Source organism: Zeugodacus cucurbitae, chromosome 5, assembly GCF_028554725.1.
Source record: "Zeugodacus cucurbitae isolate PBARC_wt_2022May chromosome 5, idZeuCucr1.2, whole genome shotgun sequence".
In the NCBI taxonomy this organism is placed as follows: Eukaryota; Metazoa; Arthropoda; class Insecta; order Diptera; family Tephritidae; genus Zeugodacus; species Zeugodacus cucurbitae.
Genome location: NC_071670.1, coordinates 54,984,686 through 55,009,650, shown reverse-complemented (window position 1 = coordinate 55,009,650; position 24,965 = coordinate 54,984,686). Strand labels below are relative to the sequence as shown.

Below are 24,965 nucleotides of genomic sequence, written 5' to 3'. Positions count from 1 at the left end.
ATATTTATTTTTTTGTCCCTTTTTTAACAAATCGCTTAATTTTAAAAAGGATGGTAGGACTAACGGTAAGAATTTGTAGGAAATTTCAGAAAGCTTTCAAGGACTTCGTTTATAATTTCAGAACCTAGAACCAGAACAATTATTATTTATAATTAGTGAATTAGTGAATTAGGTATTTGTGAGATTATTCTTTTAATTATGAACTTCAAGTGGTAATTTTTTAAAGTAAAGGTCTAGGTCTAAGCAACCGGAAAGGATCCGGATTTTCATTGGGTCAAGAACCGTTAACTCAATAGCATTCATCGAAAGTATTTGGGGAATGTTTTCAGGTATTACAACAACAACATATAAATTCTTCGAAGCCAAAAATTTTCTAACAAAAATTTGTTAATTAACCTTTGATTATTGCTTTTTGTAGACTTTGAGCCTAAATATGACATTTTGCATGCCCCCTTAGAAAAAAAATTCAGTGGATCTACTAATTTGACATCGCTGTCGATGTTGACACTAAAAATTGCCTGATGTAAACCAGTCATTACAACTTTAATTACAAAATTCCTTACAGGGTGTATAAGAGGAACAGAAAAATACGCCCACATGAACATTTACAGCACATAAAATACACACAGACAAACATACAGTTGAACATTAACAAAATAAACAACATAAATTGCTGCAACACACAGAATATATGGATACTGCAGAATGGAGAGGCAAACAACAAGTGAGCAAGCGAGCAAACGCACGCAATTCTGCAAAACGTTTTCATTTTAAAATGAAGCAAAAAAAATAGAGGCGAAAATGGAAAATAAATGTGTGCTAAAGAAAACACATGAAGGTGTGTGAGTGTAGATAGATTTTCACAAATGGAACTGTAAGCAGCAGCGCAAACAACAAAGCGGCGAAAGGGGCGTGCACGCTGGCGCTTTTGGTGGCTGCCGGTGGTCGGAGTTCGGTGAAATGCGGCGATTTAAAGCGAGGCGTTGATGGAGTGGACGCATGGATTTTCGCCTATTGCCACTGCTCCACTGCTGGCGGTCAGTTCGCCGTTAGATTGTGCTTATTGGAACGCGCTGTGGATGTTGAGAGACCTCGTTTGTCTTTCTGTCGCTGTGTACACGACTCGGGTGTACTATAAATAAAAATAGCCACCTCACGCAGTTACATTTCAGCTCGCTTGTGCTATTTTCTGGTTCATGCTATTTCCATTTCATTGTGTGCCTTTTGTTTTTTTTGGAAGTTTTTTGGGTGTGCGCTTATATTTTAATTTTTTTTTTGTAATTTCATTTTGGCTTTGCGCAATTTAATGGCTCTCTTGATTTTGGAATTTTTCCAGAAGTTGAAAATTTTGTATTCCAACAGGCGGACACTGGTTCGTTGCCTGCGACTCGCTGACCAACAGCGGAGTATTAATAAAGATCGGTGGAGGTGGGGGAGGCAGTAGTGCGAATGGAACCGGCAAGTGGTGGTTGTAGTTAACCGGTGGCAAGTTCATATTTTATGCCACTTGCAGCACTAGTGTATGTCTGCTTGTACATACATATGTCTTTGTATATGTTTTTTTGACCACTGTGCAGGCAATTTAGCAAACTTAATGGGCGCCGATGGTGTTTTAAAGTATCTGAGTATACACTCCGAAATTCTATATATATTTGTGGCAGCAACATGGTTTTGCACGTGTGCCACGAATAAACAAAGCGTCGCTTCCTTGGTCTCAACATGATTTCATGAGAAAACAAGTAAGGAAGGGCTAAGTTCGGGCGCAACCGAATATTTTATACTCCCACAAATAAAAAAGTGGCAGAAAATTTTACCTCTCGGCTGGAATTCATTCGAGCCAATTAGAGCGGTCACTTGCCCGAAATCATTTTCAAAACATATTATTTCTTCTTGAAACCCACATATAGTATATGGGAACTGATAATTCCTGGTCCGATTTCACCGTCCTGTGAGATACCAATAAACTCCTAATGCAACCATTACGATTCGGCAAAAAGCTTGGTTCCTGCTACAAACTTCTTGAGTCAGCTAATGCCAATTCTATCCAATTCATTAGGTTCACAGAAAATGAGCCATACAAGGTGTTTCAACCTCAGTCCGACAGAAGTTTGACATTGGAGGAGGAAATGCTTAGATAATCTCACCTCGCCTTCCTCCAAACAGCTTTAGCAACTCGCATCTGCCAAGATCCCAAGTCTCCACGTATGCTTGCCCCTCGGACAATGTCCAGAATACATGCCGATGATCGCGCTTTGTTGGTCCACTTCGAGGGACCTTTTACGCTATACTGCGATATATCCTTTTGATCGCAACTGCACAGGTGGTTATTGTCCAGCGCTCTTGCGCAAGTGGACTATGAGCTGCCAACCCGCTCCCATTCCGACATGAGTGTTGCTAGGGTACCCTGTCTTGCAAGCTTGTTCGCTGTACAGTTACCAACGATTCCACGGAGACCGGGTCCAAGTTTGGAAATCGTAATATGAGGTATATGAGAGGAGGTAATTACCCCATTTTATCCAGTGTACCTATACTCAGGTCCTCATGTTCGATATCTGCGGCCTCAAAAAGTTATAGTCTAATCTTTGAGTGAGCGATACCACAACTCCAATGTAGTATTAGTGCAAAGTTTTCTACCGATAACTTCATTGGTTCTTGATTTATATATTGTAAAATTAATTAATCAGTTCAAAATAATGTTATATGGGAAGTAGTCGTGTACAAAACCATTATATTCTGTGCGAGAGTACAAAAAATGAAAATTTCCAATAAAAAGTTGGTGCAAAATTCTGCAGGTGTATAATAAATACGCTGAGACAAAAAAAAAAAAAGAAAACACACGAAATTATTCATTTGCAGACGACGTACCACTTTTTTCGAATTATTTCAATTTTAATTTATTTAGCAGAATTCCAACCGGTGAAGTTACGTAGCGCTAAATGAGCAAAAATGTACGAACTCTCTGCGGTGAGTTATTAATTTAGCAGTCTTTTTTGCGCCTCATATGAACCCTATAATTGGGCGTCACGCTCGTGCAAAGCACAACAAAAAGCAGTGAGGATGTGACTGCTTGGCTATGAAAATTTACTGAATTCGCTGCTTGCAATTGTGGTGCATCAGTGGAAATGCCAAATGCATGTATGTGTATGCACGTGACGTTCGCCATCGCATATGAGCTAAAAAATTAATTAGGAATAAATATGATTTTTTTATTTGAATGTGTTTCTGCTTTTTTGGCATTGCAAAGCTCTAAAACTTAATGAATTCATTTGCATGCGTGTCGCCTGCTTTGGTTGTATCGTTGTTTTTGCGGGAACGATACAATGCGACTGCCACAATGCAGCGTGACGACAATTGCTACGTCAACAGCTGTTCCGTCTAGTGCAATTACCATTACTGCAACTATTACTATAGCGGCCGCAGCGGTAGCAGCAAATTAATAATTATACTGAATGTGCAACGGCGTCGGCGACGACGAAATGTGCCGTGACACAGCTCCGCATACGAATATGCTACATTTTCATGAGCGCGTGAAATTAGTTTGTAAGATATCAAAAACATCGAGATAGTTTAGTAAATTAAGTTTTATAAAGTCGATGTTGCAATTATTTCAGTGATTAGTAAAATCTTGTACAGTTCTTGAAAGATAACAATTGTTTATACAGTTCCCTTGGATTAAGAAAAATTAGGTTGGGAACCATTGAAACCAGAAATTTTAGATTTAAACGAGCAGATACAATAAAAAATATATTGGCTTAAAATCATCACTAAGTACTGATGTTTCGGAGATGACTGAAGAATATTTGTCCTTCTGAAAGTATACTATAGGCAATTTATAGGGTTGATTCGAAGCAAATTATCTATATAATATCTTGAATTTTCGGTATGAATTCTAGAATTTTGTACAACTTTGTGATAAAAAATATCACAACGACCGACGAAAACAACGTTCCTCGAAATAAAACTTAGCTCTAGTTTGAAAAATATATGCCCTCCTGACTTGTATTGATAAAAATGAATAACCGAACCAACTCGAAATACGATATACAAAATATGCTGAGATCAGTAACAGAATTCATATATATTCATGTCGCAAAAACTTAAAAATATATGTCACTCATACGCCCCATACGAAAAACTACGTGTTGTCAGGGTACCGGTGTACCGAGGGTTGATATTTTATATGATAAATAATACCATCTGAGATGATTGGAAATCAAGGGGTCTAAATCGTGGACAATTATTTTTTATAAAATTTGGTAGTTTGATTCCATTATATAGGAGTTATACCAGTGTAAGACTTTCAAACACATTTTTTGCTTATTCGTTAGTTTATACTTTCAAAAATATCATGTGAAATCGGCAAGGTCGTATTTTGAATATTTGAATGGCCACGTTCTAAAGAATAACCCGGTATAAACCTCTATAGTTGAAACTTTAAACGCGTTTTTCTCGAAACGACATTTTTCAAAATTGCGGACACCAGAACTCAACAAGTAATTGACCGATCGACTTCAAATTAAAACTAAGTATTCTTGAATATAGTTACTATTAAATGACATCGTAGGTCATTGGTTGTTGGGGATCTTTTTTTTGTCACTTCCGAAGACAGCACATATACTCCGTTAATTTTCAATATTTTTATAAAAAAAAAACTTAAAATATTGTTGAAAATATACCTTATTATGTTCAAACAACTTCGAAATATTCAATCAAGCACTTTCTTAAAAAAAAATTCAGGAAAATCGCTAATTTTTCATTGGTTATACTGGTTTAGCCCATTAACTCAATTTAAAGTTCCTTTAACACATCCATTGAGCTATGATGATCGCATTATAGAATGATTGTAAGATTTCAGGGATTATAAATAAATAATTATAATTAATAATCTGCGTTTTTGAAACAGAGTTATTGATACGACTTCTTTATCGTAAATACGATATAGAACAAATGCGAGACATTTTACAATCTATGCTGGACTTATCAACATAGAAATATAATGTAAATAGCTTCCATAATAGCGTTTTTACACAGCCAAATTAATTGATGAATTAAAATTTCAATTGAGAAACCCGGTTTTGCCTTTTACACTGCCGGCTACTCGGTAACCGATCAGCTGTTATACATTTTTGTTTTTGCTTTTCATAAGAAGTTGGTAAGTTTCATCAGCTGATTAATATTTTTAGCAGCGACATCTACCGTAGTTTTTTATACTCTCGCAACAAATGTTGCTAAAGAGAGTATTATAGTTTTGTTCACATAACGGTTGTTTGTAACACCCAAAACTAAACGAGTTAGATATAGGGTTATATATACCAAAGTGATCAGGGTGAAGAGTGGAGTTCAAATCCGAATGTCTGTCTGTCCGTCCGTCCGTCCGTCTGTGCAAGCTGTAACTTGAGTAAAAAATAAGATATCTTCATGAAACTTGGCACACTGATTTCTTAGCACCATAGGAAGGTTGCTTTCGAAAATGAGCACAATCGGACCACTGCCACGCCCACAAAATGGCGAAAACCGAAAACACATAAAGTGCCATAACTAAGCCATAAATAAAGCTATGGAAATAAAATTTGGTATGAAGGATCGCACTATGAAGGGGCATATTTGGATGTAATTTTTTTGGGGAAGTGTTTTTTTGTACATATCTCGCAAACCAATCGAGCTATATAAACCAAACTTTCTGCAGTCGTTTTTTTAGCCACTTGCTAATACAGTCCAAAAATGAAAGAAATCGGATCATAACCACGCCCACCTCCCGTACAAAGGTTAGGTTGAAAATTACTAAAAGTGGGTTAACTCACTAACGAAAAACGTCAGAAACACTAAATTTCACATAATAAATGACAGATGGAAGCTGCACTCAGCGTCGCCCACTTATGGGTCAAAAACCATATCTCAGGAACTACTCGACCGATTTCAATGAAACTTGGTTTGTAATAGTTTCCTTACATCCCAATGAAATGTTGTGAAAATAGGCCAAATCGCTTCACAACCACGCCGACTTCCTATATACCAGAACTTTGAAGACGATCTGAATCGTTTAGTTTACTATATATAAAGTAAGCACGAGTGAAGATATCGATGCAGAACTTTGCACAAATACTACCTTTATAGTGTGGCAGCCCCATTCTAAAATTCGCCGAAATCAGACCATAGGTTTTCAAGGCCCCATTAATCGAACATGAGGACATCGGTGCTTCTAACCTAATATTATGGTTTCCAACTTTCAATGGACTTTATACAATATATATGACGAATATGTGGGTCAAATTGTATATTATATAATATAAATAAAGTTAAATAAATAAATTGCGAGAGTATAAAATGTTCGGTTACACCCGAACTTAGCCATTCCTTACTTGTTTTTATAAAAAATACAGTCAATCACAGAAAAAAGAACGTATATATAATTACAAATACGGTCTTTGTCGCAGAGTTGCATTTCATTTTCAAGTCGATTAAAATTCAATTAAAAATTAAAGTTGATTTTTTATTTTGTATGGTAAATCGATCTTAATAAGCGTTTTAATCGACCAGAGACCGGTTAATTAGCTTCAATTAGCTTCCGGGTTAAAAAGGCTATTATATTTCTTCTTTCATTCAATAGATTAAAAATGTAATCCTATAACGCATGAAAATTCAATTTTCGCAAAGTAAAAAATACAAATATTACATTTAAATGTCACAGTAATATTACAAATTAGTTTCAAATGTAATGCTACACTTTTTAATCCAAAAACACTGCAAAACTTTTATAAAATAAATGAAATTTATGAAACATGCTGAAGTACAACCGTGTGCGATTACAATGTCTAATTGCATATATTAGCTGCGCTAAAAGTGCAATATCCTAGTAGAAGTGCGCAAATTAAGTTGAACAAGTGTTTTGGTACATACATCTATATGGGTGAAACCTAATAGAATTTTCAAGGTTACACTCCACACAGAAATTTGCGTTGGTGAGTTGATGAATTTTTTCTCATACTCGTATGTGAATACGTGCAACATAAATTTTGTTGCAAGTAACTTTGGTATAATATATAATATACATATATATGTCTGTTTGTATGAGTGCGTGTGTGTCATGTGTATCCTTTCGCAGTTGATTGCGTTGCGCACACAAAGTTTGCGGTGTACACATGACCAACAGTTGTTGTTGTTGTTGCCGCCAACGCCGCGAAATTTAGCACAATGCCACATTTTGGAAACTTTTTGCGGCAACAGCGGTTGGAGTTGCCATCACCCGCACTCGCAGCAACACATCTACTTATGTATATATATTTTGTTTTTGTGCTGCATGAGCTTCATGTGCTGATTGCCAGTAGTAGCGCATAAAACACTCAAGTGCAGTTTATTTGAAATTTGCCGCGTTTTGCTGCTCGTCATAATGCAGTGCAACTTAAACAACAACAAAAACCACATAACATAGTTAGCAGCTCGTTTTCCTGGGTGCATGCAGCAAGCAGTCAATCCACCAAGGTGTGACCTTCACTGCTGGTGCGGCTGCTCAGCGAACGAAAGCGCTTGGCGCAAAGTTTTTTATTCTTCCCCCCTCTGAGACTACCGTTAGCTGCCACTTTTTTCTGATGCATTCAACTTTTGTAGTAGTTAACGCTTTGTTCAAGTTTAATTTAATTTGATTTCGTTTAATTTAATTTAATCCTCCATTTTATTGTGATTACATCTCGAATCACCCTCGACACTCTTAACACTCACACATACATACACATATGTATGTATATTAGCTATTTCGATTAGTTAATTTTCACTTTCGTTAACTTTGTTCCTCTTTTGCTTTGGTCATACACACATACAAATGCATTTCACACTTATAAACCCCGAGTGTTCGGCCGGATAAAGTTTATGCCACACATTTGACGCAACGCCGGAAGAAAGCCACGTTTGGTCTATAAGAGGCACACAGCAATTAAATAATTGAACACCTGCATAGCTCTTAGTCTTCCTGCCACCACTTTGATAAATTAATTATTTATACAAAATGGTAGTTCGGTTTGCAATTGTCGATATGTAGATGTATAATTATCTACGGGGATAGTTCGATAAGCCATTATTATTTTATTAACATAAGCTATGTAATGGTTGGCAAAGAAGTTTTTTAAAAGTGGCTGTCCGAGTTCTTCTTAAATAAGGAGGGGGGCTTATGAAGTTGGCGGCTAGTTGGAAACAGATTATCGAACGAAACGGCGCATATTTGAACAAAATCCGATAACTGTAGCACTAATATAATGCTACCAAGATCACCAGAGTTATGAAGAGTGATGTAATCTAATAGAGATTGAAAGCAATGCCAATGTCAGTGGCGAATCGAACATGAAACTGGTATAAATACAATAAATTATTATAATATAATATGTATGAAATAAAAACCAATTATATCAGTGTCGAAACGAACAAATAATTGGTATAATCGAATACGATTGAATGAAAAGCAATTATACCAGTTGAAATTAGGTATCTAAGGACTCGATTGCTTTAAAGAAAACTGAGCGATCTGAGAAATGGCTTAAATTGAATCATAGATTCAGTCGTTAAACTGCTTTACCGCTAAGTGAGAACGTAAAACTGTTTTATCGACCTTTATCGGCAAATGCGACAAATTTGATAAACTGTCCGTGCTTTTTACTTTGTTAAAAAAAAAATAAAACTGACCTTTAACTATTGTGAGCTTTCTTCAAAAAAAAAAAATATTTGATTCGCCTGAGGTTCTTTGAGCAAATTCTTTCGCTATTTCGAGGGGTAACTTTATATCGCTTTTAAACAATTTTTATTTTATTTTTGTTAGTCTATTTTTGTCTCTTGTCTCTAAAATATCCATTTAAAATATACTTTAGTTCGTCATCAGTAATTGTTTACATAAAAACTAAAAAAAATAAAAAAAATATGATTTTAAACATTTTATCCAAATTTCTTTAACCTTATTATAGATCATAGAGCGGAAATGGTGCCTTCAACATACGCATCACGGAAGTTGATATTAGTTTTCTGAGGTCTTACAAAAGTTACAGTGAGATCAATCTGACGAATAAGTAACAACTGGATGGACATAAGATTGGTATACCAAGACCTCAATACTGAAAACTCTCCAAACCATTTTGGAAATTTTCTAAAATTCTTAGATATCCGAATTTTTTGGAGCAGAAATCTCCAGCATTCTTAAATTACCCTTCCCATATGTATGTATGTATATAAACAACACTCTTCCACAGCAATCACACATTAAAGCCCCCAATATTTATTTAATGTACTCATGGTCACTTATAACAAAAGCCATACGAAAATTTATCGGTTGGCCATGAAAATTGGTGCTACCAACTACAACAACAAGTGTTATTTATCAGAGACCACCCGCTTGCTGCACTACCAACCGGTTGTCAGCAGTAGCAGAAGTCATTATTGCCTCTTCGATGTGTGCTCGTGAGCTACCAATAATCGTCGCCGTTGTCGTCGTCGCCCGGGCACTTTGTCATCGACACTCAGCTAACAAATCTCGCGCCACCATAACCGTAAAGCAATCACATTAATCACTACTTTGATGTTATTTTTGTTGTTGTCGTTGTTGTTGTTGTTGTTGTTATATGAAATTATTTTTACTTTTATGTAATCATCAATTGTTCTTTTGAATTAGTAATTGAGTGTTCAAATACAGACAGATTGAATTACCCAACTGATGGACGGCATAAAATGACTGACTGACATTCAATTTGGACAATTACTTTTTATTCGCGAATTCCATATAAAAAAGATAATTGCAGAAAAGTGAAAGAAAAAAAGCATACCTAATAGCATTTCCGTTTTTCCAGCAATTCAAAATTGATGAATGAAATCATTTTGTGAAGTTTTATTTAAATCGTAGAGCAAAGGCATTGCACGGTTAATGGAATCTTGTTAGTTGTGACGCTGATGGCATTAAAGCTAGTAAAAAGTTGAAATCTACTCTGACAATTAGAATATATACTCGTGTGTATATATGTATGTATGTATTTGTTTGTGAGAGTTGAATAAGTTTTTGTTTCTTTTAATTAACTTCTCATCACCGGATGCCTCACAGATATCTCATTAGCGTTAACTAACTATATAAATATGTACATATGTGTTTCCGTTCTCCAACAGACAATTCTAACGAGATTTTAATTCATAATATTTTTTTCTCAAAGACAAATTAAATTACTTCAGTAAAAACTTATAAAAAAAATGTATTTTCGAATTATTGGTTAGCCTACCTCGTAGGTTAGGTGTTCAAAAAATAACGGGAATTTTCGTCTTTTGAAAAAAATATTATTTCATTCGCCTTCAAAATAGTCTCTATTCCATATAAAGCACTTATACTAGAAACACTTCTAAAACTCCATTTTTAGGATATCCTTAGACTCTTTATGCGATTTATCGCAATCTTGTAAAACGACGGCCTTTTAATTTTTCTCTATTTTTAAAAATTGGAAACCCGCACGGAGCCAAGCCTGGCGAATATGGAGGCTAGGACATATTTTTGTATTAAATTGGAGGTTGGACCACGATGACTTTTGGAAAATAATTCCATAATGCCACTATCATAGAAAAAATCGAACTTATTGGAAAATAACTGGAACAAACTGGAATTTTTTACCAGCAATATCATTCGCCATAGATAGCAATAGGTGGTAATCCCTTTGCGCTGGATCCGGACAACAAGGTAGATGCGTAAGAACCTCCCAGTCCTCCAGGAGCTATGTGAGGCCCGGCGTTGTTCTGATGGAACACAATTGCATTCCTATTGGCCAAAGCTGTTTGCTTCTGTGTGATAGGTTCTTTCAGACGGTCTTAACAGCTTTGTCGTGGCGAATCAGCTCATGTGAGATGATCACCTGCCGGTCCCGCAAAAAAAATTACAAAATCAGCCTGAACGTCAATCCTGACTGGGACACCGTTTGCGCCGGATCACCGCGAACGACCACGACCATTACGGCCGCCAGTAACCATCCTCTTCCTAATTGGATCGATTTGGTTGCGATTCCGTAGCGTTTTGCAGATGTAAGTTCGGTCCATGAGGTCTCTTTGCGTTAACTCTGCTTTCTCTTTGCCGGTGTCCACCTTTGACGCGTGCTCAATCAATACTGAGTAACAAATCACAAAATTGTCAGTCTTTCTAACACCTTACTGAACGATTACCAAAGCCAACTATTATATTTCATTTTACAAGAACCACAATTTACACCTCAAACTGGCCACCCTGTTTACTACTGACATTTTCTAAAAAATCAGCTTAGTCCAGCTGAACGAACTTCTTACACCCAAGGGGAAATGAGTTTGCGTTCATGCAGAGCTTTAATTGTCGCCTTTACATTTGAATCGTTATTGAACGTCGCCGAGGCCAGGGTCAAAAATCAACAGAGCACATGCAGGCGAACGCACGCGTACGAACGAGTGTGTGTGGCTGCCTGGAAACGAGCATTGTGTTACGTCCATCAGAAAGTCAAGTCAGCTGCTTGCGCTTCGGACTAAGGTGACATTGAAATGTTTAAAGCAACAACAACAACAACAACAACAACAGCAAAAAGAGCAAACTAGTGCAAAAAGGCGAATAGTAAAAGGCGGCGCGAAAACCGAATGAAATGAAAGTGCAGAGAATTGAATGGAAAGATGACCAGTTGATGGTCATGTCGTCAGCAAAAATAACAGCACAGCGCAAACAGCGCAAACATTGAAAGCGCCACAAAAGGTGAAGCGGAAGCACGGCTGTAGCGCTGGTGTTGTGCGGTTGCAAGTGCGTCTTAAGCGCCTCAACTGGGGCTGCTTGACTGCCTGCCTGCCTGCATGGCTGGTGTCACAGTGAGTCAAAAGTAATGGCATTTTGTGACACGTAAACTGACGAGCGGAACTGCCATACAATTACATACTCGTACATACAAATGTTGTTTTTGTTGTTCTTTGTGTTTTTTGTGTTGATGTTCTTTTGGAGCAGCAACCAGTTGTTGGCACACACAAGTCCAGTGTTAATTCCTGTTGTCATATGATTCGCTCCTCTGCCTCTGCCATGTATTCTCCACTGTGCGGCCCTCCGAAGAGGTCGACACTTTTTGTGACAAACTCGTTGACATGTGCAGGCACGCCACGCATAAGCCGGCACGGCTCCACACACACAAATGCCACAAACGAAAAAAGCATACAATTTTCATTTAATACCACACAATTGGTTTTTTGGCTTTGTTGCTGGGCGCAAATGTATGCCCATACACACACACACACTTACAAACATTCATATGTTTGGTTTGGCAATTTTCGCGTTGTTCTGCTCACTTGACAGCCGAGTGAGCATGCAATGCCAACCGTATTTTCTGGGATATGTTTTATTTGCTTTTCAGTTGGTTTTGTTGTTGTTGACTTTTTGCTTCGGTTACATTGCTATCGCCGCTGTCGTTTTAATTGTTTTATGACATACTCGCTGGCGTTTAGTGCTAATTTTTTACTGTCGCATGGCATTTAGTATGGTTTATGTACATACATATATATCGACTCTTGGGTTTAGTCATCGATTCGATTGCTGACTGTCCGACCATATGTCGATGCGGTCATTATGGCAACATAAAATTAAATTCTTATCAGCATTGGAAAATTGGCATTTACATTGGATTTTGTGTATGTATGCTTCCACTGAAAAATCGCTTGTTGTTGTTGTATATATATGACAGTTCGATAAGATATGACTGGGTTTACCGTTTTTTTTATTTATTCGGTAGATTTATATGATGATGAGGCATAGGTAAGCATATGTATGCATGAACTAGCCTTAATGAAAATATATATATATTTTTTTATTGGCAAAGCTTAGTTAAACCAATGTTAACATATAATTTTCTGCTTACATAGAGAAATAAACTTATGAAATTACCAAAAAAACATATATGTATATTTGTTAATTTCAAAATAATTATAATAAAATAATTTCACAAGACTTTTAAAATTAAATATTTATTTCTGAAAAGCGTTTCTTATATAAAAATCAAAATTGCTTTCCTGATTTTGAATTTTTTACTACGGGGGAGGTATGGCTGAAAAATCTTAAATTTTTTCAAAGTTATTGTACTCAGTGCTACCATAGAATAAAATATAAAATTTAGCAGATCAAAACATTTTTTTAATGGAAAACCCTGTAACCCTGTCTAAATGTTAAATAAAGGGGTTTTCAATCAGAACCGCTACACAGTTTTGAATGGCAATGAAAAGTACATTCGATGCCATTATATATGGAACTGGATTTCTTTTGCATGGCCATCACGGGCACGCTTACAGAAGTCCAGACGACAATGAACCCAATTTTCGACGGTTTTCAAGCATAAATTGTCTGATACAATTGCAATTCCACGTTCGGAAGAAGTACTGCCCAATGACCGGCCCATAAACCGCACCAAACCGTAATTTTTAGAAATGCAATGGTGACTCATGGAGTATGCATGCATATGTAGATTGCTGCCTGACCAATAACGCTTATTGATGAAGCCATTGAACCAGAAATGAGCCTCATCGCAAAAGAGGATTTTTCGATGAAAATCCGGTCAAATTGATCTTGTAAGGATATAGGCCAAGATCTTTTCGCAAAATTCGGCACAACAACGTCACAGAGATGTCCAACGCATGAGAACGACGTGTGAGAGACTGATTTGGGTCTTTCTTAATTGAAGCGCTAGCGGCACGGGTACCTGTGTATTCAAATTTTTCCACTAAACGCTCAATTGTTGTTCTAACAGGGAGGTTATGACGACCATAAATTAGACGTAGCGCTCTTAAAGTTGGGACTACTGACTACCAATTTCGGTAGTAAATTTTAATAATTTCGACTCGTTTGATCGTTTATCTTTCCATGATGAAATGTCAAACTTTACTGAAGAGAAATGTAAAAAAGTGCGATAAAAAATATGGCGTCCCTCCCTATCGGCCTACTTTTGTAGCGTCACTTTTGAAAAACCCTTTATTTTAGCTACCTTAATTAAGGTATGTTAAAAAAATAACGGGAATTTGAAAATTTTCAATTGTCCAAAAATTAAATTGGTAAATAATTTTTATACTCTCGCAACAAATGTTGCTAAAGAGAGTATTATAGTTTTGTTCACATAACGGTTGTTTGTAACACCCAAAACTAAACGAGTTAGATATAGGGTTATATATACCAAAGTGATCAGGGTGAAGAGTGGAGTTCAAATCCGAATGTCTGTCTGTCCGTCCTTCCGTCCGTCCATCCGTCCGGACGTCCGTCTGTGCAAGCTGTAACTTGAGTAAAAATTAAGATATATTGCTGAAACTTGGCACACTTATTTCTTGGCTCCATAGGAAGGATGCTTTCGAAAATGAGCAAAATCGGACCACTGCCACGCCCACAAAATGGCGAAAACCGAAAAGACATAAAGAGCCATAACTAAGCCATAAATAAAGCTATGGAAATAAAATTTGGTATAAAAGATCGCACTATGAAGGGGCATATTTGGATGTAATTTTTTTGGGGAAGTGGGCGTGGCCCCGACCCCTACTAAGTTTTTTTTACATATTTCGCAACCCGATAGAGCTATATAAACCAAACTTTTTGCAGTCGTTTTTTTTTAGCCACTTCCCAATACAGTCCAAAAATGAAAGAAATCGGATCATAACCACGCCCACCTCCCATACAAAAGTTAGGTTGAAAAATGGAAAATGGGCGTGGCGTCGCCCACTTATGGGTCAAAAACCATATCTCAGGAACTACTCGACCGATTTCAATGAAACTTGGTTTGTAATAGTTTCCTTACATCCCAATGATATGTTGTGAAAATAGGCCAAATCGCTTCACAACCACGCCTACTTCCTATATACTAGAACTTTGAAAACAATCTGAATCGTTTACTTTACAATATATGTATAAAGTAAGCACTAGTGAAGATATCGGAACAGAACTTCGCATAAATACTGCATTTATAGTGTGGCAGCCCCATTCTAAAAATCACCGAAATCGGTTTATTATGGTTTCCAACTTTCAATGGACTTTATACGATATATATGACGAATATGTGGTCCAAATTGTGTATTATATAATATCAATAAAGTTCAATAAATAAATTGCGAGAGTATAAAATGTTCGGTTACACCCGAACTTAGCCCTTCCTTACTTGTTATTAATATAATATACATGCTCCGGAAGTTATAAATATTTTCGTATTTTAAAAACTGTCATTTCATAGCTTTTTCGTGAATTCTTGGCCAAAAACAATACTGTAAGGATGCCCCAGCGTCCGTATTCGCCAGACGTGACTCCGTGTGTTCCAAAGGGCCGGCGTTTTACAAGCAGAGAAAAAATAGAGTTGGAGAAGCGTTTCGATGTTTGGAATAAAATCGGGCATAAGTGCATAATATCGAATGGGAATTATTTTAAAGACGAATATATAGACGAATGATAAATTTTATAAAAAAAAATCCCGTTATTTTTTTAACATATGTACCTCGTGTAGAAAAAAACGTTTTTAATGGAGGTATACGACTTCATCCAATCATTGGCATTACGCTTTCAGCCTGGATCTGTATTTATTTATGTATTTATTTCGCCAAAAAATAGCAAATTTTATCAGTCTTGTCAATTTAGATGTTAGAGAAAATTTTCTTCTTAGAAAATATGTACAAAAATATATACATATACTAGATCCAGAGGGAGTGATTAATGGCAAATGAATAGCATAAAATGTACCATACATATCAATTAAACAATGATTTAGCGTAAAAATCTTTAAACAAAAGGTAAGACGTTCTAGTTATGAATATACACAACGAAGCAGATGTTTATACACATCTTCTCGATATTTTCTTCGAATTTAATTTCTGAACGTTTTCCAAAAAGTAAAAAAGGAAAATTTAATTTTGAACCAAAAATATGGTAGATTCACAAATAAACTAACTTGTTAGCTTTGCAATTGTTTTTTTTAGCATAAATGAAAAAATTATTTTCGAAAAAAAAATAAAAAAAAAAATTAATGAAAGAAAATAATTAGTACCGGTAACCAAATATTTATCGCACGACATATATGCATGTAAACAAGCAATTTTTCACACAAAATGTTGTAGCCGGAAATAGAAATAGTATTTATATAATTTGTTGTGTATTTATTTTATATTTTAAATTATTTTCACAAAGCGCTTTCAATTACGTCAATATTATTAATTTTATTTTAATATTTGTAATTTGAATATTTACTTTGAATAATTAATAATAATTATTGCACTTGCCACTGCTGTTTGCTGACTCAATTTGCATACAAAAACACGCATACATACATCTTTGCAATTTGCCATTTGCGCTGTAATTGATTTTTCAGTTGTTATTACATTTGTTATTGTTTTTTTTATTCACACACACTGTGTTATTGTAACTGCTTTAGACACTACTGTTATTGTTACTGTTACTGTTTTCGGTTCTACCGACATATTTCTGTATGACTGCATGTATGTATGTTTGTATGTTGTTGGTGCATATGCTTTTGCCATGGTTTCGATTTTCATTATTTCCTCAATAAATAAATAAATTTGTATCTCAACACATGTAGTTATGTATGTATGTTTGGTTTGCGCTTGCATGGATTGTGCTCAGATTGTGGTGGCAATGAGTTGTCGGCCAGTTTGTTAGCTGATTCACTATCTAACATCTCAACCGACTAGGCAGACATACAAACAAAACTATGCACATGTGAATTCATGCTGACTGACTGCTGTTGTGCAAAATGCAAAAGAAGAACGATTAAAAAATATATTTTTTGCGGTTATTATTGTTGTTGACATTTCCAGCGAAGTCATTATTTTTATTTTTTTTTTTCAGTATTTCATTTTTATATTTTTTTATTTTTTTTTTTTCATTTTTATATTTTTTTATTTTATTTTATTTTTTCATAAACACGACAGTTGCTCTTATACTATTTTGCCACTGTTACTATAACAAAGCAGTCAACAATTAACATAGTTGTTGTCATGTTATCGTTTGTCTTGTTTAACAATGGTTAATGGATATGTATACAAACACACACAAACCTAAATACTTTATAAATATGCATGTATTAATTTTTAATATTATCGTGCATTTTATTATTTTTGTTATTGTATGATTTTTTTTTTTGCACCGATGACACTTAAATTCATTGTGCTTTCGTGTTTGTCATTTTGCCCCACTGTTAGCTTCATAAATATAAATATATATTTATCCAGATAGTAATCAGCATGAGTATAATTAAATGTTTTACTATTTACACAAAGTGGATCAGACTGAATGAGCTCAACATGCATACAAACATTCAGGTATACACGTGAATACATAGCTAACTGCACAGGTGCTGTGCTGACATCTCGAGCACGTACTTAACTTAGTTGTAATGAAATAACTGCTGGTAATAAAAATTAATATTATTACTCATACGTAATTGGAAAGAAACTTTTGACGAACTGGCAGTTGGGATTATCAGCAAATTGCAAAAAAATCACGAATGTGAAAGGTGCCTTAGTGGACTTTCGTCATAAAATTATTTTTTTAGAAATAAATGCGAAAAAAGTAGTGATTCCATCAAGGACGGTTGTTTTGGAAGCATATCACATTACTGTCGTATCACTCCCCAGACTGTCAGTAACATGACTGGAGCCGGATTTTATACGACCTAGGGATGTAGACTCGGTAGCACTCCTTTAAATTAATGGGCCTAATCATTGAACCCGTTTCGATCGAAAAATTTTACGTCGGAATCATTGAATCCGTATCGAAAATGAAATTTACGTTCACATTGAACTCACTTACCGACTCGAAAAAATGCTTTCCGCGGCTAATAGATGTCGCTAATTACGGAATCATTGAATCCGCAAAATCGAAAATTTTGGTCGCCATCTATCCGTTGGTGAATGAGTTGCGAAAATGTAAAATAAATAAACAATTTGGAAGTTTTTATCTAAATAATTACTGTTGACGGACTAAATCATGTTTTAAATGGGTATTTTAGAGACTAGAGACAAAAACGGACTAACAAAAATAAATTAAAGATGTTTAAAAGTGATATAAAGTTGCCCACTCGAAATAGCGAAAGAGTTTTCTCAAAGAGCCTCAGGCGAATTAATTTTTTTTTTAACAAAACAAAAAGCACAGACAGTTTATCAAATTTGTCGATAAAGGTCGATAAAACATGTTTACGCTCTCACTTTGTGGTAAAGCAGTTTATTGACGGATTCAATGATTTTCGATCGAAAATCTGTATCGTATCGAAATCGAATTCGCTAATTTAAATAAATAATTTCTTCCGCTACAACAACCACAAATGTCTTGATTTCGGTCAAAATTTTTCATAGAACCTGTAACTTGGCGTCTAGCCCAGCCTATAGAAAAAGCTCTTGGAAAGTAGCCACAATTAAGCTCTACTATAAAATACTTATTTTTCAAGAGCCCAAAATTTTTTGTCTTTATCTCAACCTCGCACCAATCATGATATAAAAACCACTCGGTTTATGTTGTCTCTGGTGGAATAGATTATTGATTTATACCGGATAATTTTCGAGCAAACATTAAACTTGAGACACTTAATTAAAAGAGAAATAATCAATTAATTTTTTTCCTAGCAAAAATAACGTTTATTCTTCATGAGAAACTTTAGAAATAAGGGGCTATACCAGTGTGACACTTTCAAAAACTTGATTTTATTTTTGCTAGTTCGATAGTACATATTAGAGCTCTTGGTATTCGACTAATCGACTAACCGAATTAACGGAATAGGGCATTATTCGAATAATATTCGTCAGTCCTCGACTATTCGATTAACCGCTAATTTTCGACTATTCGGTTAACCGTTCGTTGTCGACTATTCGAATAGTGTAAGTTCATTAAATTTCTTTGTTTATTGAAAATATGAAACTCATGAAAAATGCGAACAATTGACATTTTCACAAATAAAAACAAACAAAAATCAAAGGCTGCTTGGATTTCAAACAATTTTCATTTATTCAAGTGATCCCAGCGGAGCAATTATTCGTATAGTCGCAGCAGCATAACTATTCGAATAACCGTAGTAGAACGATTATTCGAATAGTCGTAACATTGCGACTAATCGAATAATACTAACCGGTTAACCGGTTACATACCAGATAATTGTCTAATTTTTAATGGGTTACACTTAAGCTATAGCCCATAGTTTCTCAGACAGTGAAGTCTAAGTAACTAGAACAGACTCAAATTCACATAATTAACAACAACAATAAGAGGCTTTCAAAATTATTGGAGAAAGACAGGAAGTTGATAAAGCACACAGGTGAGCACTTTATTCTGAGAATTTTTGTATTAGTAACTTGAAAGCAATATATATAAGAAATATATATTTTTACTACGGTTGGTGCACACTTAAAACTAACCTCGAAAAATTGCAGATAAATTTAGCTGAACATATAACATTTTACAAGTTAAAACCAATGCTTAGTTTGTATTGCCATGACTTAATGGTGTTAAATATCGTTATCAAACAACATTTAGATTTAAAGCCATATTATTTGCGATCAACTGGTGATTGATGAACCCTACTACTACTAATAGACTACTAATAAAACTACTACAAAATAGTTTATAGTGTTCACAAAATAGTTGAGATAATTATGTAAGAACTAGTGAAAGGAATGGGAATGAAGAAGAAATACAAAAATAAACATATGTACTGAAAAGCAGATAAGGCAAAATTTTAGATAAATATGGAATTTCAGATATCTGTGTATATATGCTTGTAGTTGTTCAAAAATGTGGTGCCTGAGAAATTGCATATATATAAAATAAAATAAAAGAAAATAATAAAACAAAACATGCTTGATAAATACCCTTGCAAAAGCAATGTTACAATAAACCCGTGATAATGACTCCATGCAATGTCTAGCGAAGCGAGATAAAATATAACACTGAGTCGAGTATTTTTAGTTACATACTAGTTGAAACTATGCATTTATTCCTACGTATGTATGACTGTATATACAAATATTTGTTTGTGTTGGGGTGGCTATTAATCACAGCTGAAATAGTTGGAGATTGCAGTCGGAAATTTTCTAAACGCAACTGCTGAGTGGTTAAGTTTTATTTATGTTACACATACACACGTGTGCAAGTATTTGGTATTATAAAGCTTAATAATGAAAAATTATTATTTGGAAAAGAGAGTATTAACTATTCAAAACATTTTGTTTTCAAATTTAATTATATGCGCTTTAAAGATTAGATTTGAGATTGTTATCAAATATTAATTAAAGTGAATTATTTTCAAAAAATTAATTATAAAGAATTTTTTTTAAAGCAAATTCAAATATTTAATGGCATTTAACTCTTTGGAATTAAGTGCTTTGCAAATATTACTTTAGAAATTCTGCAAAATTTATTTAGCACACACTATAACAGTAAACTCTCTTTATGTACACACACCGCATAACTTAGCTTCTTGCTTCCTTCCACATATGGCCATTAGCCGGATGCCAAAGCAAGATACTCCACTCCTTATTTGCCTTTTATGGCTGCGCATACGAAGACAGACACGTAGACTGTCTGTCGCTTTGCACGCTAGAACGCGCAGACGTGGCCTGATGCAGCTGTTCGAGAAACTGAAGAAATGTGAAAGCAGAAAGTGCGTACTGCACTTGATGATATACGATTTTATAACTATGCACATTTTGGCATTTACTACAGTCGTTACACCATTCATACCATTTCAGTTGCAACAGACGTAGATGATATTTTCTATTTGAGTATTTCTTTTATCGCTATTGATGATTGCAAAGACGACATTTTGGCTGCGCCAACATAACAACGACACATTAAAGAAAAAAAAACACCTACATAAGTATATGTACATATTTATTTTACGAGTATACGCAAAACAGAAGAAAAGATAATGAAAAGACAGACAAACCTTTGCAAATCAAATAATTTTCTTTGCTCATAAGACGTTGTAAATATTTGCTATAATTCGCCTATTTACCATGTGTATGTATTTATTTTGTACATATACCATATAGTACAACTATGTGTCGCCGTAGTACTGAACATAGTATGAAAGTAATGTAAATATTTACTCAATAATATACATAAAAACCCCTTCACTACTTTTCTATATATTGTATATCTTATTTGGCAAATTTACTCGTCTGACGCCTTTAGCGATTTTCAAGTTTACCTAGCATAATTAGTTAAATATCCAAATTTTTACAATGTAAATATGCATTACTTATCAGCATTAATATTTATACATGTTTATTTAAATGTTTGCTTTTAGTAGAAATATTAGAAATGCTTGAAAATGTGAAAACACAACTAAAAATCATGAAATTATATTAACATCAAGCTATAATCTAATTGCAGATATTATACAAGTATTTATTCTAGATATGCGGACCTAATTGTTTACATGAGCAAGGTAGGTGCCAAAATTATGTTTGCTTTTTTTTGCATATAATACATTATATACACCCAAAATAAAATAATAAAAAGTATTATTGTACTTACGGATAGAAAAAGAAGAGGAACGTCGTGGATAACAGTAGAATCCAGGCAAATGTAGCAGGAATGTAGCGAGTCTTCATGTCGCATTTGGGCATTTCTGTTACTAAACTAATATAATTATTTATTTTCGCCCGTTTTATCTGAGTACAATGGATTTTGTTTGCACAGACAAACGTTGAAATTATAAAATAGATATGAGGTAACAGCTGTTGTAATTAAGTAAAGCGGCAATTGTTGCAGTAGAAAAGTTGGAAGCGCAAAGTAGCTGTATGAATATACACTAATAAAAACACTTTCTTTACATTAACCGAGATAAAAGTGCGCTTTCCAATGTGATTTGTTTTAATCGTGCTTAAATTATGACAGAGAAATGGTAGATGAGTTCATATAAGGGAGAAAATTTTTCTATTAGGAAGATCAGCATATACACTTTTTATTCTATTTCTCGGCAGAACAAATGATATTCGTATTGTATTTAATTTTTTTTTATAAAAGACGTTTATTATTGTACACTTTTAGTATTACAAAATTTTGTGTATTTTTTATTTACACACATTTTTTTCTACTAAACCGGATTGCACTTCATCCCGCCGTTAGCAATATTATGCATACCACTTTGATGTCCGACGCGCACCGCACGGCTATTTAACAATTCTCGTTGGTCAATTGCTGGTTGTCGACTTTTGTTTTACTTTTTTGCCTGACTTTTTGTGTATTATATATGTAAAGCTTTTATTTTGTATTTCAATTCAGCTTTTTTTTTATTCTACACTTTCCACTATTTTCGTTTCCAACTACACATTGCACTTCAAGCAATTTGCCATTGCCGCACATTGCCCTTGCGAAACATGGCAAATGATGCACTTCCAATTTTCATTATTATTTTTTCTTTCGCTTATTGAATTTTCCAACTGTTGTAATTCACGTCTACGCCTCCCATTGTTTAACTATGCACTTAAACGTTATGAATTGGCAGCGATTCTTAAGATATAAAACTATAAAATTATATTTGTTTTATATATGTTGGAATTTCACATTGCTGGATTTGCTCTTTCTCCTTGAGAATGACCACGGACGAGTTTCCTGCACGTATATGCTATAGGCAACCGACAGCGAGTTTTTCTTCAACCGTGTCGCTACACCTTGCAGCTGACAGCACAATTAGAAATTCTAAAAAAATTACACCACCGCATATACAAAAGCTTTCGGCTTACAACTTTTGAAATAATACACACACTTCGCACGTTATTTATAATACATATATATAAAATTGTTCGCGTTTTTCGTACAATTTATTTATTAATTTGAAGAATTTTCACAACGCTCCATATTCACACGCATTCGCTCGATCGCTCGTTTTCGTACAATTTCTCACAAAATCTTATATTTGTTTGCCACTCCGGCTGTAGGGCTGCATTTGCACGTATGTCAAAATATTCAACGAATCGTTAAATGGAACCAGTGAAAAGAAACTCATAATAGCGTTATTCACTATCATGTTAAGAGTTTGTTGAATTAAATTAATAAAAAACTTTAATAATTATATGTCATTTATATTTTAATATTATTTTGAAATACCTCTAGACCTATTAAATGGAATATATTTGGCTTTATGAATATAAGAAAATTAAAAAAAATAATTAGAAGCAATTTGTCATTCAACCACTCTGTTTCGTTCAGTTTTGACAGTGGCATAACTTATTGATTTTTTGTTTTGTTTTAAGGCCCCTGCATATCAGATTTAAACCAACTTGCAAACAAACGCAAAAATATCGTGCAACCTTTACTATTGTAAATGAGTTTTCAATTTACTAAACTATATTTTATTGTTATCGTTGCAATAAAAACTTAAATATCAATATTTCATGCAAAAACAGTATAATTTATTTATTCGCATACATCTGTTTACCACCAAAAATAATTGTATACAGGCGTCTTAAAGGCATGGTCAGCTGTCATATGGTGGTACTCGGCATTTAGCGGCCATTTTCGACGAAACTTCGTTTTCTGTTTACATCGTTCAAGTTAAAGCAGTAAATTTCGAAAAATTGGCTATTTAATTACCAAAAAAATTAGCAAATTATCCTAAATACTGTATAAAATAGTGGAAAATGTCGCGTAGTGTTCGAGCGGAAACTCGTAGCCGAGCTAAAGATGACATCAAACGTGTTATGAATGCAGTGGAAAAAGTGAGACATTGGTAAGATGGCCACCACCTAATAGTAAAATGTGCCAATTAATTTTGAAAATTAATTTGAAATTTTAGGGAAAAGAAATGGGTTACAATCGGTGATACCACGATGAAAATTTACAAATGGGTGCCCATATCGAATTCAGAGAAGAAAAAAGTGAGCAGCGTTAATAAGAGTGATAAAGAAAATTCACAGAAAGGCACGCCAACACCACCTCAAATAACGCCCTACGCCGGCCTGACTGCGGAAGATTCGAACACCTGTGAGTCGAAGCACACAAACTGATAAGTTCAAATGTTTGCATTCGAATTTATTTCCTTTAACTTACAAAAATAATGCATGTGTTTAATAGTAAGAACATTTTAACACATTTCCCCCCCCACTATACCGCAGGTTTTTCCATGGTGAGCGATTCCCAAGGTGCCACAGAATTTGTTTCGAGCATGCCATTTTCTGAGGATTCCAACTCGCAAGGCAGCGAAGGACCAGTGAAACGACTCAAAACTAGTGATTAATTATAATTATTCATAACTAAACATGTTCGTAACGCAACCACTGCAATCCGCAATCAGTCACACTCGAAAATCAAGCAATTTTCAAGAATTGAAATTAATTTATGTTAATGAAGAAAAAACGTTAAAAAAAATAGAAAAAATTAATTTCCATGGATATTTTGTACACCACAGTGTAGTATTGTATTTGAGGAGTGTAAGCATAGCAAAACGAATACTTTGTACTACGCTGTGGTAACTGCTGCTAACTAATTAATTTTAAGCAATTTTATTATAATTAAATATTTATAATTTACTTACATATATGAAATGTGCGCCTAGCTTAGTCATCATTACTCTAGTATTAAGTGGAATCCTTCTCCAAAATGTAATTTATATAAATATATGCACTTCAATGCGGTGCAAGTGTGTGTGTGTGGAGAAGGAGTATGTGCACACGGCGAACTCGTAACAATCGTATTAATAATAGTGTTGATTATGATGAAGACATTTTCATTGTATTGTATAATTTTTTTTCTCACTTTTATTTTCTTAGTTAATGGTACTGCGCGCAGACAATTGCATTATAGGGCCGCATTAAATAAATACAATAAAAAATAAATAAAATACCTACAAAAATAAATAAATACCACGCAATGGCGACAATCGTGCACATTGTACGGTTAACGCAACGAGGCTGTCTGAAGGCACGTACGTAACTTAAAAACAAAAAAAAACTGCATATTTCAAGTCTCTGTCAGTTGAATAAAACCAACATTA

At 34.6% G+C, this 24,965-nt stretch overlaps 2 protein-coding genes across 5 annotated transcripts in view; one reads left to right on the top strand and one right to left on the bottom strand.

The window, feature by feature from the left end:
* LOC105209012 (palmitoyltransferase ZDHHC8) overlaps window positions 1-22,893 on the bottom strand; it is an 85,609-nt gene extending 62,716 nt beyond the window's left edge. For 3 of the 4 annotated variants that reach the window (XR_003752072.2, XR_008471445.1, XM_029038230.2), the window contains exon 1: window positions 21,506-22,892. Coding sequence is in view for 2 of the 4 variants with exons in the window: in XM_029038230.2 (XP_028894063.1) it covers window positions 21,506-21,597 (92 nt within the window). In the remaining 2 variants the exon portion in view is untranslated. Of the gene's footprint in view, window positions 1-21,505 lie in introns of all 4 variants that reach the window. The other variant, XM_011179153.3, reaches the window with a different exon arrangement.
* Window positions 22,894-23,218: 325 nt separating this feature from the next.
* LOC105209008 (B-cell CLL/lymphoma 7 protein family member B) lies at window positions 23,219-24,701 on the top strand. The gene is made up of 3 exons (XM_011179147.3): window positions 23,219-23,702; window positions 23,769-23,956; window positions 24,088-24,701. Exons 1-3 carry the CDS (start codon window positions 23,614-23,616, stop codon window positions 24,207-24,209), a joined length of 399 nt encoding a protein of 132 aa, XP_011177449.1. The 5' UTR covers window positions 23,219-23,613; the 3' UTR covers window positions 24,210-24,701.
* The last annotated feature ends 264 nt before the right edge of the window (window positions 24,702-24,965 follow it).

Coding starts and splice junctions, on each gene's coding strand:
- LOC105209008 (XM_011179147.3), top strand. CDS start 23,614: ATGTCGCGTAGTGTTCGAGCGGAAACTCGTAGCCGAGCTAAAGATGAC. Junction 23,703..23,768: donor GTGGAAAAAGTGAGACATTG/GTAAGATGGCCA, acceptor TTGAAATTTTAG/GGAAAAGAAATGGGTTACAA. Junction 23,957..24,087: donor TGCGGAAGATTCGAACACCT/GTGAGTCGAAGC, acceptor ACTATACCGCAG/GTTTTTCCATGGTGAGCGAT.